We start from the raw sequence: 16,945 nt of genomic DNA, 5'->3' as shown, positions 1-16,945 counted from the left end.
CCGCTGCGCCACATGGCCCGCTGTACTTTGTGCCGGGGGGGTAGTCTGATGTGATTATCCTTCACGTTGGTCTCGTTTCCCTTCCCGCTTTTCGCCGCCTCTCCACCTGGTGCGCTTGATCGTTCCTGCTCCTCCAAGTACTTATCGTGTATGCATGTAGTATACGGTTTTATTTACTGACTACCTCGTATACAATATTTGAGATTTTTGAAAACGCCATGAAATTTACGAGGTGCTTTGCTGACTGCCAAGCATTTATTTGCAATTGCGTAGCATTGCCCTGCAAACCCTGCAGGGCCGAGGGGGAAATCACTTGCGTACTAACTGGTACACCCAGGCCTGTACTAACTTGTACTAACGGCGTAATAACGCGTATTTATGGTAAAAGCTCGGGTAAAACTCAAGCGTAGTAGTGCTGTACTAACAAAATTTTGTAAAAGTTATGAAAAATTGCTCTAAAAATAGGATGTACTAACGTGTACTAACGCACTAACTCGTACACTTTCATCTGGAGTGATTTCCCCCTCGTGTATAGGGCATACTTAGCAAAATTCCTAGCAGGCTACGAAGCATGTGCAGGCTTCGTAGCGAATTAACTTGTGTTTGTGTACCTGAGCAAGTATCCAGTATAACTCTCTCCAGCGTTCCTAGAGACGTGATTCGGTAACTCTTGCGCACTTGCCCGGTATTTAGTAAATAACTAATACGTTGGAGGTCAGTGATGAATACTTCGCATCTTTGTGAACGATCGATTTTCTGGAGCACCGCGCTGCTCGCTCACTGCTCGCCGTCAGTGCCGTCGCCCAGCCTACCGTTGGCCGTCAAACAGTTAGACTCGTTCATAGCGTTATGTTACGCGTGCACGTGACGGGAATCGTTGGCAGCGGGGCGGAAAAGGCAACACTGAAATCAATGGCAGTTGGCAGTGGTAGAGAGCGCAAGAGGGCGCGTGACGACACAGCACTTTTCTCATTTTTTTATAACAGATGCGGTGGAATATTCCGAGCGACGCGGGGTGGAGTTATGGTCGAAACACTAAAGCGCCGGCGCCATGGCGGCTTTTGGGCGGGCGGGAGGGGTGGGGCGTGGGGATGATGGGGATAAGGGGCCGAGGGGCCCATCGCAGGGGAGAAGAGGAGCGCCCACCGCCCCCCAGGAGGGGACCTTCCCCAACCGCACCCCAAACCGCCACCCGCTCCGCGTCCTCCTCATTGAAGGACCCTGCATTTTCACAGCTATTTATTCCTCCTCTCAAAGCCCTATTTCACCCCCAACCCCCTCCTTTACTTCGCGAGGTAGAGGGAGGGCTTAGGACCCACCCCTTTCCCCCTAGCTCCCCTACCCCCACTTATCCCCTTGTTCTTTTTTCCCCTCTTGCGTCTAGGAGGGGCTGGCTGGGTGCCTTCTGAAATAATGTACACTGCAAAAAGACAAAATGACATTGGCCGCTGGGGACAAGGGATAGGGGGAGGGGGGCTTTCACTAAGGACCCCGGCTGCGAGGACACGACCGCTGGTGCAGGTCGCTCGGCCTACCCCCCGGGCGCTCGCTATGAGCCGAGCTCCCACTCTCACGACTTGTGTGTTTTTTTGTTCCAGGTCCGGGCGGGCGCGCTAGAGGGCGCCGCTCGGAGGACGGCGGGAGCCATGGGCATCGGGCGCTGGGCATGAGCCTCCACGGCCTCCGCAGTCACCCGGTAAGTGGCGCCAAACGGTACCCCCCCCCCCCTCCCCGCCGAATGAACCGCACAGCAGGAGCGACAGGCGCGGCAAAACGCTGACACATGCATGACGTCCAGATGGAATTAACCGCGGACGAGATAGAGGTCGCGCCCGACCGTGCTCTGGTCTCTCTCTCTCTCGGCTCCCCCTCCCACACCCCAGTCTGCCTTCTTCCCTCCCTACCCCCCTTTTCCCCGGGCCCTCTTTCTTTTCTTTCCCCCCCTTACCTTGTTTGCTCCGCGAACGGCGGCATGGGCGCGCGTTAAATTAAATAACACCCATTTGTGCCGAGATGTGTTTGCACTGGGGGATTTGAGCCCCCCGGCCCCGCCCCGTCCCGAACTGGAGGTCGAACCCTCTGCACCCGAGCGGAGCACCGTGGAGACGGGGACATGTTGGTGGGGCGAGGAAGGGCTGAGTTTTTCCCTCTGCGGTTGCTTCGCGCGTGGAGGGGGGAATAGGAAGAGGCAAAGGAACGGCAGGGTGGAAGGTGTAAGGGGTGGCGGTGTCGCCCGGGCCGTGTGGCGCAGAGCCGGGGGGATGAGGGTGCTCCCGTAAACTGCCTAGCTGTCGTGCAATTTGTGCAGGAGGCTGGCTGCGCCGTCAGCATGCACTTTGCCCCCGCCCCGCTCCGCTCCACCCCAGGCCACTGCGCGCCCGCCCCTTGAAGCACCACTTCCAGTCGCTGCCGCCGCCGCCACTACCGCTTTTCCTGCTGGGGGTGCCAACCCTCTGCTTCTCCTCACCGTCATCGTCCCGAAATAAAAAAGAGAAATGTTATTATTTTCCCATCACGTAACGAACGTGCCTGTCTGTCTGTCTGCTTGTCTGTCTGTCTGTCTGTCTGTCTGTCTGTCTGTCTGTCTGTCTGCTTGTCTGTCTGTCTGCCCGTTTGCCCGTCTGCCCGTCTGCCCGTCTGTCTGTCTGTCTGTCTGTCTATCTGTATGTATGTATGTGTCGCCCCCACCCCCTTCCCCTCCACGGGTCGCCCCTTCAGGCCTACCAGTCACGTCAGCCCCCCGCTGCGCCACATGGCCCGCTGTACTTTGTGCCGTACTGTACGGGTATGCAGGCACTCCCGCGCACGTGTGGCTGCCTATCTCCGGGCCTTCTGCCTTTCTCCCCCCCCCTCCCTCAACCACACGCCCAAAACTGCCAACCCCTTGCCACCCCAGCATGCCTGAGTAATGGACGCTCTCTCGCTTGAGACATCCCCCTCCCCTCCCCCTTCCCGGTCAGCCGCTTGTCCACTCCAGGGCCGGAACCAGGTCGAGGGGGTCAGGGGGTTGGGGGTGAGAGGCAACCTCCCCTGTAGGGCGCCCGCCCGGGCCGCCACCAGTTTGGGGTCATTGCTGTCGCCCACGCGCCGGGTGGTCATCTATGAATTATGACGCACCCAAGGCGGCCGCGGCGGAGGGGTTGCAACCCATCCCAGGGGGGAGGGGGAGGGGGTCAAACTCGCGCGCTAACCGCTTTATAGCGAGCGGGGGCCACAGCGGGGCCTCGGCAGGGCCAAGGGGCGGGTTTCAAAAGCAGCTGATTAAATGTACGGCGACCCCTCCGCCGCGGCCGTTGTTGCTGCCCGATGCCTCTCCTGATTGATGATTTTTAATCTGCGTTGCAGGCATGCGCCCCGAGGGCCTCCGGCGCCCCGAGCGCCCGCAGCAGCGGCAGCAGGACGACCAGCAGGACGACCAGCAGGACCAGTATCCTCTCGGGGGTGCGCCGGAGGAAGGTCGTCTCGCCAGGACGTAGGTCCGGCAGCCTCTCGGGTGAGTGCCGAGCGTCTCTGCGGGGCATTTTCGCCCGTACATCGTTAAGAGGGGAAAGAGACGGGGGGGGGGGGCTTTCCGCCCCCTTGAGAGTGGTGTGGGCCGATTGTTCGGCCCGGTCAGTACGTGACGTGACGGGCTGAAGTGGGCCCTCGAGGGCCCGCCCCCTGTCGGGTCCCTGTGCCGGAGGTAGTCGCTCATGGTCATGCCCGTGTCTCTCTCTGCCCCACAGACGCCGCCCCGCCGCGCCCTGGCCGTGTCGCTGGTGCGCCCGCCTGCCCCTAAATGCGAGGTGAGTGCCGCCGTTGTCGTCCCCTCTGTCCTATCCTCTCGCGCAGAAGCAGCGGGCGTAAAGCGCCTCAAAGGATTTTCATTTTGCGCTCTTTTCGTGCCGTCCCGGCCCGACCTCGACCTCCTCCCTCGCCTCGCCTCGCCTCGGCTCGCCCCCCGTGCACCTGGCCGACAGAGGCAGGAACAACACGACAATGAATGAAGGCTGAGCCCGAGTAGGCCCTGCCCGGCCCTGCCGTTGGTGGCACGGCTCGCCGCGCCCTGTCACCCCCTTCCCACCCTCAGTCCCGTCGCGTCCGCCCCGTCCCCATCGCGCTCTGACTTGATGCTCCCCCCTTTGAGTCTCTTTTAGCGCAACCCCCTGTGTGCTCCTCCCTTTTGCTAGTCGACCCACCCTTCCTCTTGTCCTCCCCCACCGCACCGCCCTACCCTCCCGCACCAACGCCCTTATCCCTACCTGCTGACATCTCTCTTCCTGCCTGATGCCGCCCTTCTGCTCCTGGATGTAAATTTCGAGTGAAAGTAAGCTATGTAAAATACCATGATAAGCAGAAGGTAGTCGTCCAAAGAGAAGGAAAAACATATTGTAAAGAAAATGAAAAGAAACAGAAATCAACCGCACGCTTTTCGTGCCTCTGCTGGCCTTGTTTAGCCATCGTCGCCCATGTTACTTGTCACGGTCGGTCACGAGGTGGGCTCCGCCCAAAAGATGAGATCCATTTTTTGGTCTAATTGAGCTGCTCTTTGCTTTTTCCTTTCAGTGGTGCGGGCCGTGGGCGTGCGCCGCCGCCATGGCCCCCTGGCGGGCTGGTGCCGCACGCTGCTGCTGCTGTTCCTCGTGTCCTTCGTGTGGCTGCAGCTGCACCTGGCGGGCCTCAACAGCCGCGGCTGGCGCAACAGCGGCGCCGGCGACGCCTCGGACGGCAACGACTCGGCCGTCATCCTGGCCATGGTGCCGCAGGTCCTGCACAAGTACCTGGTGTCGCGGCCGCGCAACCTGACGGGGGCTGGGGGCTGGGCCGGTGGTGGCGGCGCTGGCGGCCCGGGCCCCGCGGCCAACGACAGTCTCCAGCGCGCCGCCCCCGTCCTCGTGCCCGGGCCGCCGCGGGGGCCTCCCGGAGGAGCCCCGGACATGGATGCGATCAAGGCCGGCATCCGCCGCTACAACGACGAGCAGCGCGTGCTCAACGAGGACATCTTCGGGCCGCTGCAGCCCGACGCCCTGGTCGTGGTCGTGCAGGTGCACACGCGCATCGTCTACCTCCGCCACCTGATCGTGAGCCTGGCGCAGGCCAAGGACATCGACCAGGTGCTGCTCGTGTTCAGCCACGACGTGTACGACCCGGAGGTGAACGAGCTGGTTCAGGCTGTGGACTTCTGCAAGGTGATGCAGATCTTCTACCCTTTCTCGATCCAGACCCATCCCCATTCCTTCCCAGGCGAGAGTCCCGACGACTGTCCGCGTGACATGAAAAAAGAAGAGTGAGTTTTCCAGTCTTGTTTTCTTGTTTTTTGCTTTACTGCATTGTCGGATATTGTAGGAAAGGTTTGCCATTTTACTCCTTTTTTCCCTCCAGAGCGATGATCAAAAGGTGCACCAACATGGACCATCCAGACCTTTATGGTCACTATAGGGAGGCAAAATTCACACAGACCAAGCACCATTGGTGGTGGAAAGCTAACCGAGTCTTTAACCAGCTAGAGGTGACGAGGAACCATACTGGTCAGTTCTTAAATAAAAATTATAAAAAAATGTCAGCAGTGTCAGATAATCTCGTGTGCTACAGTAAGAATGGTGAACAATCTCATTGTTTCAGGCCTTGTCCTTTTTCTGGAAGAGGACCACTTTGTTGCTGAAGATTTTATTCATGTGCTTCGGTTAATGCAAAAAACTTGTTCAACCAATTGTCCTCAATGCAACATTCTCTCCCTTGGAACATACCTAAAAACATACAACTACTACGGGGGTGATTCTAAAAAGGTAGGTTCTATATCAGTCTTGTACAGTCTTCTATTAATAATGATGGCACGATCCAAGGTCTTCTGAGTGATCCAGCATTGAAGAATGCCTATTTAATCACTGACAGCCTCAATGCATTTTGGCCTTTGGGTGTGTTTGCTCTGTGTGCTTCCCTTGCAGCAGCTTCATTCCCTTACATGTATGTGATTTTACATGTGTACATTACCCCTTCACATTCTTTTTTGTGTGTGCACCGTTTCTGTCCTCTGCTCTCTTTCCCATTTCTCTCTGTCTTTTCCCCTTTCTTTCTGGTAAATATTGCCCCCTTTATGGCGGACTGCTGACCTCAATGTAAGTGCATGGGGAACATTGCTCTCTGTTGTCTTTACCCCTCCTTTAATTAGTAATGACGCGTTTTGCGATTTTTAAAGATAGAACATAAATCATAAACCATACCGTCCTACAGGAGTACCCTTTTAAAACCTATGCTGCCTGTTCAAACAGGACCCATTACATTAGAGTGATCAATGGTTTACAGTAGGCTCCCAAACATTAATATTTAGCTTACCCACACCCCGGTATTGTGAATATTAGAAATGACCACTGGTGTGGCACTGGTGTCTACAGGAGATGCTTCGTGCCATGAAACGCCATCAGGGTGTTTCAGCAGACTCTGTAGCTCCCTCATGGAACTTCCAGATTCTGCCTTCTCTCTATCAGCATTATCAAAAGGTAGTCAAGTTTCCGTAGACATGCATGTGATGAAAGTTTACTTCAGGCATGAAAGTCTGTGCAACTATTAGTAGTTCTTGTTTTGTAGCATCCTATACCTTGAATACTGGTATGTTTGTCTTCAGGAGTTAATGTCAAAAACATTGATGAATAATTAATGTGTCCTCCACATAATAACAAACTTCTTTCAGAGAGTTGTCAGTTTTTTCTGTTAAGTAATTTTTTGTAACTTTTCCTTTTTTTAAATTCCTTTACTTTTATTCTTATAAGACTTTATATAATGTGTATAAAAACTTATGTGAATTAATAGGCAATCCGAACTGCTGTGTGTTTTGAATTGTTACTATTATTACCTAGGTATTATTTTCTTTGTGGGCTGGGGCTTAAGTCAGATGGGTTATGGTGTCCTATACCTGTTTTAAGTCTGTTGAGCTTAATGCTTCTCACTTTAGAAAGCTTCTAACCAGACGCTTGTATGCTTTTTGTTTTCTCACTGACTCACCTTTTTTTTCTTCATTGGTGATATGTGTTTAAGATTTGACTTATTTAAGAGAACCAAAACAGAAAATGGTATGCTCTGAATTTGGCGAAGCTGCTAATACATTGCTCTTAGCCTTTTCTTTCCAAATTAAATATAAAAAAATTTAAAAGTTATTTTTAAATTAAATGTTATTTTCCAGATTGATTTATTTCAGACATGTAATTTTGTTTCCATAGATGTCTAATTTACTTGTTTCCACTTGCAGGCTGAAGTTACTCCATGGATTAGTAGTAAACATAACATGGGTATGGCCTTCAACCGTTCAGTTTGGGCAGATATGCGTGCATGTGCACAATACTTTTGCACATATGATGACTACAATTGGGATTGGAGTCTACAGCATACAAGTCAAAATTGCCTTCCTCATCGTTTACATGCCATGGTCATGAAAGGTCCACGCGTGTTCCATATTGGTGAATGGTAAGCATTAAAAAGAAAATTTCCATACAGTGTTTTTTGTTTTTCCATTTCCTTGATACTAATTGATGTGTATTTTCCTATCTGTAGTGGTGTTCATCATAAGAAAACCAACTGTGAGTCAACTGCTGTTATATCAAAGGTACAGAAGGTGATTCTAGCAGCAAGCAGGCATCTCTATCCTTCCCATTTAACTCTTACTGTAACAAATACTCTTAAGAAGACCAAACTTAGAAAGGGAAATGGAGGTTGGGGTGATATACGAGATCACAAGCTTTGTCTTAACATGACCATCCCAACCAGATAACAAGAGTTGATTTTGCCCTCATGAGGGTAAATGTTGTTGTATATTGTATCAGAAATTCAAATGAGTTCTGGATTGGATACATCACTATTTACCTGCCTAAGAGAAGAAATCAAATTTTCATTGAAGGGGGGTATATATCAAGTTTTCCATACACTCATAAACTGTATTCATTACCTTATTTATGGCTTTGCCATTGATTCTCACATACCAAAGAATAGCCTATAACAATACTGATTGGCAAAAAATTTGAGCTCTGGTATTATAAAAGTATACTCATCTCGTCATGTGTACATGTGATAAATAGGTTTTTTTTTCATTAAGTGAATCACATTTAAACTTCTATCTCTACTTGTAATCGCTTGCCAACATGGTACCATTGTGCAACATTCCTTACTGGCCTCTGTTGTGATCTCATGTTCAAAGTATATAAACGTTTAATTCTGAATACTGTAGTTTCCACAACTTTGTTTCACTTTAGAATATGGGCTACTGTACTGTACTTTGGGGTTTCTACACCCTTCCTGTGTAGTTAGGTATGTGCGAAAAAAAAAATGCTACTGTGTATGTGATAAATTTATCACCCTTTAAGGGACATTCTTAATTTTTTGGAATTACTTTGTTCCCAGCCACTTATACTTCTTGCTTAGTTTATCATATTTTGTACTTACCATCTCCATTTGCTTTCAACGCATTGTATTCCTATGGATATATATTTTATATATTGTTTAAATGTTAATATAAGAATCTCATAAGCTGATTTTTACTTCTTACTTGAAGTGACTTCTTGCATTTAGGGTAATGCATTATATTACATGTAATATAATCCAATTCTAGTCTCTGCCCTTTCCTTCTGTCTTATGGTTTTTGTTTTTTGTGGAAAGAGAGTCAGTTTGCAAATTTTCATACAGCACCAGTAATGCAAGAAGTGAGATCAAATCATGATTTTATTAAGAAAAGATTGGGTGATTAGCATTTCATTGTGTGTTGTCTGTGTTTTCTTTGCGCTTTGTTGGTCTTTATTTTAGTCAAAGGAGGAAAAGGTGTTGCTCATTGATTTATTTGTGATATACTCACTCCATTTGATTGTAATTTTTTGCAATCATTGCACTGTGGAGTTTTAAGGTATACCTTAACTGAAAAAATGTTATCTTTTCTTGTAGCTTTACCTTACTGTACATAATTATTTTTAAGTCTTTTTAGAAAGTATGTTATAGGAGTGTGCTGTGATGTCTCTTGCCGTATGATGGTGCTTCAAAGAAATCTGATATTGGTGTGGTCAAAACATCAAAAAAATTAAAAACACATGAAGATGACAGTTGGTCTCTTTGAAAAACAATGAAGACCCAATTAAGCACCTTATTAATAAACCTCCCAGTCAGCCACCTTATTTTTAATTTTGATACATTTTGCTGGCAACTTCAAAATATTTTAGGGGACAAAAGCTTCAAAATAGAACGAATTCTTTTTTTCATGTTATGTTGTGTGACTGCAGATTTTCAGATTTCATTTCTTAAAGAGTTTGTGTAAGTTTATCTTTTCTCCGCAGAGTTTATTCTATTCAGATGTTTTTTTTTTCTAGTAGGAACAAATGGAAGAAAGACGGTTTTTGATTTTAGTACCATTCTTCATTTTTGTATTCTTTACTCTTGTACAGATTAGTATTATTTCCACTTTAATTGTTGGACTTACACTTCTGCTTAACAACATCTTTTGCGTTTCTAATCCTCAGAATGTTAGACCTAGAATCTCTCAGGACATCTACTTTTTCATTTTCCAGGTTTCTTATTACTAATAAATGACAAACTCAGAATGCAAGCATTTCTGGTAAAATTCATGATCAATCTAAGTCATGTTTATCTATTTTAAGAATATGATCTAGGGATATGTCAGTACTTCCTGTATTGCATCTGTTCGTGTGTACATTTGAAAAATTATCTGGTATCTAGTCAACAGAAAGTTTTCATAGGAAAGAATGTACTGTTTCAATCTTCTTTATTTGGCCTATTTGAGAAATAAGCGCAAGTGCAAATTACCTTTAGTAATTTTTTGTTTATGATGGTTGTCACTTGGCATGACTAGTATTTTCTGTTACCAATAAAAATGTTCTTTTTACAAGATTACTACTTTAGGTTTCCTACACCCTTACCATAATTCGATGGGGTAGTTTGATATGTCCTCTGCGTCAGATTCAGCCTAAAAAAATATTATGACATTCAGCAAAGCACAAAAGAGAAAAAAGGCGGGATTTGATGTGTTTCCGTGTCGAATTAACTTTTATTCCAGTATGCTGTCTACAGCTAGCAATGTTTTACAAACTAAACTCTTGATAAACCACTCAAAAAACTTAACGTTGAGATATCAAACCATTTCAAAATATTCAAACAATTAAGACATTACAGCAAATCAATCATTTCCAACTGTTACATATCAAATAACATTTATAATATCAATGCTTAACAAAAATAATGACATTTTGTGATGATATGTATCATGAAGATGAACACTCCAAGGCGATTCTACTTGTTTCAGTTGGAGGCTCGTTGTTGAAGGTCTAGAATTTTGATCTGGATCCTGTCTTAAAGGTTTGACAAAGTTCCATATCACTTTTATGAACAGTGGTTAAAACGAAACCTGATAAACCTTTGGAACAAAAAGTTGAACATGGATTTGACGACATGTTGTTTCTTTTTTGAAAGTGTTAATAACTCTGATTATACCACTGAAAAAAGCTTTTACATGTGAATCAAATGTTTGGGAAATTTACAACTATCAGTGTGACTTTCAGTCACAATTTAAGAAATATATTACCCTTACATAAGTTTCAGAGCTTATGGTTCTTATTTACACAACACCGCATCTTTTCTTCTATTCTATTGCCAATATTTAAAATTGGTTTCTTAGAAGATTGATTTAATGTCAAATTAGGGTTTCTGTTCTCTTATATTAAAAATTCATTCCTACCACATCAAAATCAAGCATATTTTCATGCTGATCATGATGGTCCTTTTTAGTACATTTGAAGAAGTTCATAAGTTAATCCGAATAGATCAGTAAATACCTACTACACTTGCTCACAAACAACTATATTTTATCAGCATGTATTTACAAGTCTTTTATAAAGACTGCGAATGCAAGGCAATGGCAATTTTACACATAAGAGAGTTAGTATATAAACAGCCCTCAACATTATCTGCACCTTATCACTGTAGGCGCACAGATAAAATAATTTCAAAATATAAGATTTATAACTCACACCTATACAACAGAAAAATGGTAACGAAATAGGAAAGGGAGTTATGTTACACGAGTGATCTGGTCTAGGTCGGAGTGGTGTCTTGTTTCTGAAATCAAGACAAGTATCCGATGAGCTATTACAGAGCAGTTAGGTGTCATTATTCATAATTCGTGTACATCATTAACAACTGCAGAAGAGGTGCACTATCCACTTTTACCACCAAATTAAAGTCTACATGATCACACACTCCTATATTGTATTTACACAGAAATTTAACAATCAAACAATAAGGTGTTGAAGCCTTGTGATTAAAATACGAGACATCAATGATCAAAATAAGGAAGTCCACATATACCAGAAATGGCACATAATATATTGGTTACAAAACTTAACCAATTTATTTCATACATCTGTTATATTTTTACATCAATCCAGCAAGAGAAAGAGAACTTATGCACAATTCTTTTGATTGTGTTATGAGGAGTCCTAAAAGTTGTAAAGGTTTTACAGATCACCAAAACATTCCACAATCATGAAATTAAGTAATGTCATCACTGACATAAATACAAACCTCATAAATAATAATGAGTTTCAGTCAAAGTTAAAATAAGAGTTATTATTGTTGAACATTACTCATCTCATTGATAATGTAAAATGAAATTTTATGTTTTGGAACAGTTAAGACCTTATCAGCTCAAGCATTCAATACTTAAAAATATTGACTGTCACAACCACATGGTGGTCAGAATTCCTCACTTTTATTTCAAGGTTTGAATATTTTGTCACAGTCAACATGATGAGAGAAGATTTAACAAGGTGGAGGAAAATCTCCCGGAAATTAATCAAGCTGTTAAGAATAACAATGAAAAGTATTCTGTAAAATGGAGCATATAATACAAAACTTGAGTCTTGAGCCTGTGCGTCATCATCCATTTTTCGTTTCTCCAATCAACCCAGCCTTTATACTTTGAGATATTGAGAACAGAGGCTCACTTATACTGTCCTATTAATACTAGCTGAGGTGCAATCATCTATACATACTGACTCATAAGACTCTTGTGCCAGTAGATGATTGTATCAGAAACTAATTTTGAGCCAGCAGAACTTGCATCATCATTTCAATTTCAGGAAATTAAAACCATTCTAAAAAATGAGTGACTCGAAGCAAAATGAAGGTATCTGTTTGAGAAGTTATACAGGATTTTTTTAATATCAACTAATATCAATCAAAAATATTTTCAGCTCCAAATGATATGGCAGTTATACGATTCCCTTCTGTTTACCAGTTGTACCCTTGTTGTTGTTGGGCAGGTTGTTGGGCATAAACTTCTGTTGAGCCAAGCGGTCCCTGCTGCTGCTGCTGATCATATCCCTGAAACAATACAGTTTTGTTAGAGGGAGATAATATCTTGGCATCAGTCGCAGTTTGTCAACTTGCACAACACAAGGAATCTGTACTTGCAGGTTTTCTGGACACGTACTTAAGCAAATGAGTTCATGCAATGGGTCAAAAATTGTTTGTTAAAAACAAACCTACGCCACATGCTCAGAATTCTTTGAGTTCACCAGGTGCCTGATTCGACCCGCCCGTAGTTAGACTGTTAGGCATACACTCATGCGAGTGGGTTTGCCTACTCGCTCCCGCCGTAAGGCGCCGTGCGAGCACCGTATACGTCATCAGCTTGCGTTTAGTTAGAGGGGTGCTAGGGGGTGCTAGAGGGTCCTGAGACTCACCGCCTTAGAAACCCATGCAAAGTGTATGGGGGAAAAACGTTCTCGACAGCTCAGGACCCCCTAGAACCCCCTACACCCGTCTAACTAAACGCAAGCTCAGAGACGATAGGCAAACCCGCCTGCACGCATGCTGTCCAGTTTAACTAAGAAAATGGACCGGGCGAATCATCAGCCTGGTCATTTTAAAATGGTGATTCATCCTCATGCATTTTGTGCTGACTCGGTAATAAGACAGAAGACAGATAAAAATATAACATTCAGAGGAAAAAGAAGAGACGGGTAGAGAAACAGTCTATAATAGAGAACACATCCGACAAAAGCACACACCAAACAGAAGTTTTTACATCTTGGAACTCACTTCGAACCGCTATCCACGCTTATAGTTCACTAAAATGAAGACACAAATAGGTGGTCAGTCTCCGGGAATGTTGCCTTGCTTGCTTTTTCTATTGCACTTATGAACCAAATTATTTACCTGCTGTCCGTAGTTGTATGCACCACCCCCATTACTGTAACCGAATCCTTGTTGATTGTTGTTGTCAGTACGGAATGGATTTGTGGGAGCTGAGGACAGGTAGCAGAATATGCTAATTCACTTAACAGACATGAAATTTATAGAATTGTTTGTGCGATACAAAGGTGAACTCACCACCTCCTGCACCAGGAATGTCCAGGTTGCCACCAGCTGATGTCTGATAGGTAGCTCCATAGCCGTCGTTGTTCTGGGCAGCCAACTCATGTAGTCTCGAAGAAGACAGCGCCCTTCGACACGAGAGATGACAGTTGAGTTTCGAGAAGCAACACATCACATAAGTAGGTCACTCAGGGAAGTCCTACCTGGGAATCGGGTTGCTGGGTACGCCGTGGGGAGCCAAGTGGGCGGTCTCCTCTGACACTTGGTGGGGGTCCTCTGTCTGGGGCAGGTCCAACACAAACCCTTGGTCCTTGCGGTAGAAATTGATGAAGACGAACCCGGCCAGCACGAATGCGCAGCACACGCCGTAGCCGCGGAAGGTGGCCGTCGTTCCTGCGCAGAAAACTGTCTTTGGCGGGAGCTGGTGGCGCGGTGAGGTGCGGCGGGGGCCGGAGGAATAATACGTACCGATTGATGTGACGAGCATGCCGCCCAGGACGGCGCCGCAGCCGCGGCCCAGGCCGTGGTGGATGCCTTGCAGCACGCCCTGCGAGGAGGACCTCATGTCCGGGGGCGTGTTGTGCGCGATGTAGGAGCAGCACGCGGCCCACACGGCGGCGTGGGTGATGCCTGCAACGCCAAGCACGTCAAACACAAGAGCCTCTTGCGCGGACTTCCCTCCAGTCCAGTGTGTGTGTGTGTGTGGGCACTCACCTTGCATGAACTCGAAGGGAAGCACCCACCAGGGGTTTCTCAGCCAGGAGATGTACAGGAAGCGCAGGATGTTGCCGACCAGGCCGAGACACAGCACCTGGAGGACAACGGGAGGGTTGAATCGAGTGACAATCACACACCGGGAGGAACAGGGACAACATCTTGAGGAATTCAAGCTCACCTTAACATGTCCCATCTGTTTGATGAGCCGGAAGCTGAAGAAGTAGGCGAAAATCTCCGAGATATGGTTGATGACGGACGCCACCCCGAAGAGTGTCGGCGAGCCGCCGTAGTCCTGGTAAAGGTGTGCATGTCAAGCTCAAGCTGGTCGCCGTGGGGAAGGGCGAGGGAAGAGGGATAGGGAACGCACTCGGGCGAGATCGCGCCTACCTGGAGGTGCCAGAAGAGGAAGGTGAAGATGAGCCCGATGCCAAAGCCCATGAACCAGGCCACGAACAGGAAGGAGGCGCACTTGATGTTCTTGAAGTGCGAGAGCACCGTCACCCACTCGGGGATCTCCCGATTCGTTTGAGCGAACACCTTGGTCTGCAACAGGTAATCATGCCGATCACGCGACGCGACATTCCCGATATCGTGTCACTCTCAAAATGTTGTTTTCCAAGCTACTGACCTTCCCGACGTTGGGCTCCTGGCGCGCCTGCCCGCCCGCCGAGGTGTCCGCCAGCGAGGGTAGGTTGAGCTGCTGGGCGAGCTGCTGCTGCAGGTACTCCTCGCGGGTGGGCTCCTGGGGGGCCTTGGCGGCCTCCTGCACGGGCTGCTCGCTGGGAGGGTCGTACTTGAAGTTGATCTGTGTGGCCACGATCAGCGCCGCGCCCATCAGCACCGAGAAGGTGGCGAAGCAGATGGTGTAGTTTTTCTCTCTATCCTGGGGGCCGCAAGGGTGGTCCGGGAAGGCGGTGGAGTGGTCGAGCGCGATGCCGACAAAGAACATGGCCAGACCCCAGCCCAGAGATCCAAACATGCGCTGGTGGCCGTAGTGGTCCGCGTCGTCACCCAGGATGGTGATGACGGCCGAGTCCGCCAGGGTGATGGCCGGGGCGGCGAAGAACTCCCCGATAACCACCAGCAGCATGAGCAAGAAGAAGGCTTTCTGGATGTCCTGTAAGAAGGAAGACGGAGTCGAGTGGGTTAGCTCGCGGCGCACGGCTGTTCACCGCACTTGGCTTGGAGCGCCGGGTCCTGGACACCCACCGGTATCTTGTAGACGATGGAGCTGAACCGCGGCGTGACCCAGTTCTTGTTGGTCTTGGCGTTGTAGTTGGAGGCGAAGGCGACGTCGTGCGGAGAGGTGCCGGCCGTGAAGTACGGCATGGCGGCGCGCGCCACCCGTGCGGAGCGGCTCTCGCCAAGGTGCGGGTTTGCCATGAAGGCCTCCTCGTCCTGCAGGGGGAAGACAAAAAGAGCGGGTTTATTCACCCTCGTAGGCAACAGGTAGCCGGCGGGCCTAAAGGCGGGCCGGGCAGGAAGTCGACGCTCACCGCCTCCTCCAGCAGGAACAGGGACAGCGGCGCCTCCCGCTTGAGCATGCGCGGGCTCTCCGGGACCGTCAGCACCCACTCGGTGACGTTCTTCTGCTTGAGGCAGGAGGTGACTGGCGGCTGGATGAAGCCCAGGGGCAGCGTGAAGATGATCCAGCACGACAGCGAGCACAACAGCAGCATCTTGCCCTTCTGCCACCTGTACAAAAAAAAAAAGCGCGGGCAAATGGAATTAACACTAATCTTACAAAATGCCACCATCACGACGGTGTGGCTTAAAGTATTCGCTACTTCCTGTGAAGGGAAGGCCACAAGAGTACAATCGGTGGTATGGTTTAGCGCAGAGCCCCCCCCCCTCTCCCCCCTCCACACTTCACACCCAGTCAGCTGATCTCATCATCGTTGCCGGTTAACGCGTGGTTTCGTTGGAGTCGTTCTGGTGTTTCAACTTGTGTCGTTTTGATCGTGTCACATCGAAATATTTTCTAAAGTTGTGAATTAATACTAATTAGTGAACATGGTTCTTGAAGCGAGTATCTTTCAGCAAGTTTGATCGCGAGTGACAAGTGAAACTTTGAGTGAACACGGTGGTTATCGAGGTTAGGTCACCAAAAATAAAATGCTGTTGACGAGATTTCGACCACAGAGGTGAGTGAATCATTACATCTAAGAGGGAAAAAAATGTACTCAACGTTTTCATGCACGTGTTAAGAATGATTACCTTCGAAGTTTCGAAATAGTCTGTCGAGTTCAAGGCGTTCCTGGGTGCCGCATCTCTGCCGTACCATTGCCCATACTCCAAGCATAATGCCAAAACCCACACGCTCCTCATGATGCGATCGTCTCGGGTCGCTATGTACCTGCCTCACGCTCAGAGCATGAATGAACGTGAGGTTGTGTAGTATTGATTTTCTCGCCACCCCTCCCCGCCACGCTCCGCCTCGCCACTTCGGGGGTCCGCCAGCCCGTTGGGCCCGTTGCCTTGCCTGGCCATAGCGGGTCAAACACTAAACGCTCGCTTTCCAGAGTACTAAGGTGTAGCAGTCTCAGCACTCACGCTCACATCTGCTATTTGAATTTGGAAATTGCGGCGCCAGCGTAAAAGGCATGCAAATAATGGCGGACACTTTCGAGTAACGACCTCGCCAGTTTTAAAATTCAAATTTTCCCTTTTGTGGTTAATCCATGGAAAGGGGGGTTGTTCTTGCCGTCTAACGTAAGGCGTGGAATATCGACTCCAACCCTGCCTAAGCTGTTAGGTAGGGTAGGGGAAGCGGAGGGGAGAGTATTGAAAAGGGGTGGGGAAAGGGGTGGGGTGCGTGAAAGGCCTATGGTCCAGACTGACGCTTCTGGTTGCGCTGCAATGCCCAGATTGTCACGCTAACTGT

General features: G+C 48.0%; 3 protein-coding genes across 7 annotated transcripts in view; 2 read left to right on the top strand and 1 right to left on the bottom strand.

The window, feature by feature from the left end:
• Positions 1 to 9,861, top strand: part of LOC113204275 (alpha-1,6-mannosyl-glycoprotein 2-beta-N-acetylglucosaminyltransferase) — a 22,077-nt gene extending 12,216 nt beyond the window's left edge. For 2 of the 3 annotated variants that reach the window (XM_052271125.1, XM_052271126.1), the window contains exons 2-10: positions 1,599 to 1,696; positions 3,346 to 3,493; positions 3,726 to 3,785; positions 4,546 to 5,266; positions 5,362 to 5,507; positions 5,602 to 5,765; positions 6,372 to 6,476; positions 7,223 to 7,437; positions 7,525 to 9,861. In XM_052271125.1, the coding sequence (XP_052127085.1) occupies positions 3,779 to 3,785; positions 4,546 to 5,266; positions 5,362 to 5,507; positions 5,602 to 5,765; positions 6,372 to 6,476; positions 7,223 to 7,437; positions 7,525 to 7,741 (1,575 nt within the window). In that variant the 5' untranslated portion in view covers positions 1,599 to 1,696; positions 3,346 to 3,493; positions 3,726 to 3,778 and the 3' untranslated portion in view covers positions 7,742 to 9,861. The remainder of the gene's footprint in view (positions 1 to 1,598; positions 1,697 to 3,345; positions 3,494 to 3,725; positions 3,786 to 4,545; positions 5,267 to 5,361; positions 5,508 to 5,601; positions 5,766 to 6,371; positions 6,477 to 7,222; positions 7,438 to 7,524) is intronic. The other variant, XM_052271127.1, reaches the window with a different exon arrangement.
• Positions 9,862 to 9,986: 125 nt separating this feature from the next.
• On the bottom strand, positions 9,987 to 16,374 carry LOC113204260 (major facilitator superfamily domain-containing protein 6). 3 transcript variants are annotated; one of them, XR_008011574.1, is made up of 13 exons: positions 16,279 to 16,374; positions 15,558 to 15,756; positions 15,271 to 15,459; positions 14,690 to 15,178; positions 14,449 to 14,604; positions 14,240 to 14,353; positions 14,059 to 14,155; positions 13,813 to 13,974; positions 13,548 to 13,737; positions 13,360 to 13,472; positions 13,186 to 13,274; positions 13,038 to 13,097; positions 9,987 to 12,348 (listed from the first exon to the last, which is right to left on the bottom strand). XR_008011574.1 is itself a non-coding variant. In XM_052271124.1 (13 exons), exons 2-12 carry the CDS (start codon positions 15,738 to 15,740, stop codon positions 13,095 to 13,097), a joined length of 1,785 nt encoding a protein of 594 aa, XP_052127084.1. In that variant the 5' UTR covers positions 15,741 to 15,756; positions 16,279 to 16,373; the 3' UTR covers positions 9,987 to 12,348; positions 13,069 to 13,094. The 3 variants fall into 3 exon arrangements, 2 of the variants coding, with proteins under 2 accessions (XP_052127084.1, XP_052127083.1); XM_052271124.1 differs by having other exon boundaries at positions 13,069 to 13,097; positions 16,279 to 16,373; XM_052271123.1 differs by lacking the exon at positions 13,038 to 13,097.
• Positions 15,963 to 16,945, top strand: part of LOC113204274 (uncharacterized) — a 74,017-nt gene continuing 73,034 nt past the window's right edge. The window contains exon 1 of the mRNA XM_052271128.1: positions 15,963 to 16,205. The gene's annotated coding sequence lies outside the window, so the exon portion shown is untranslated. The remainder of the gene's footprint in view (positions 16,206 to 16,945) is intronic.

Source organism: Frankliniella occidentalis, unplaced genomic scaffold, assembly GCF_000697945.3.
Source record: "Frankliniella occidentalis isolate FOCC.00 unplaced genomic scaffold, Focc_3.1 Scaffold150, whole genome shotgun sequence".
In the NCBI taxonomy this organism is placed as follows: Eukaryota; Metazoa; Arthropoda; class Insecta; order Thysanoptera; family Thripidae; genus Frankliniella; species Frankliniella occidentalis.
This window is presented reverse-complemented; position numbering and strand designations above follow the sequence as displayed.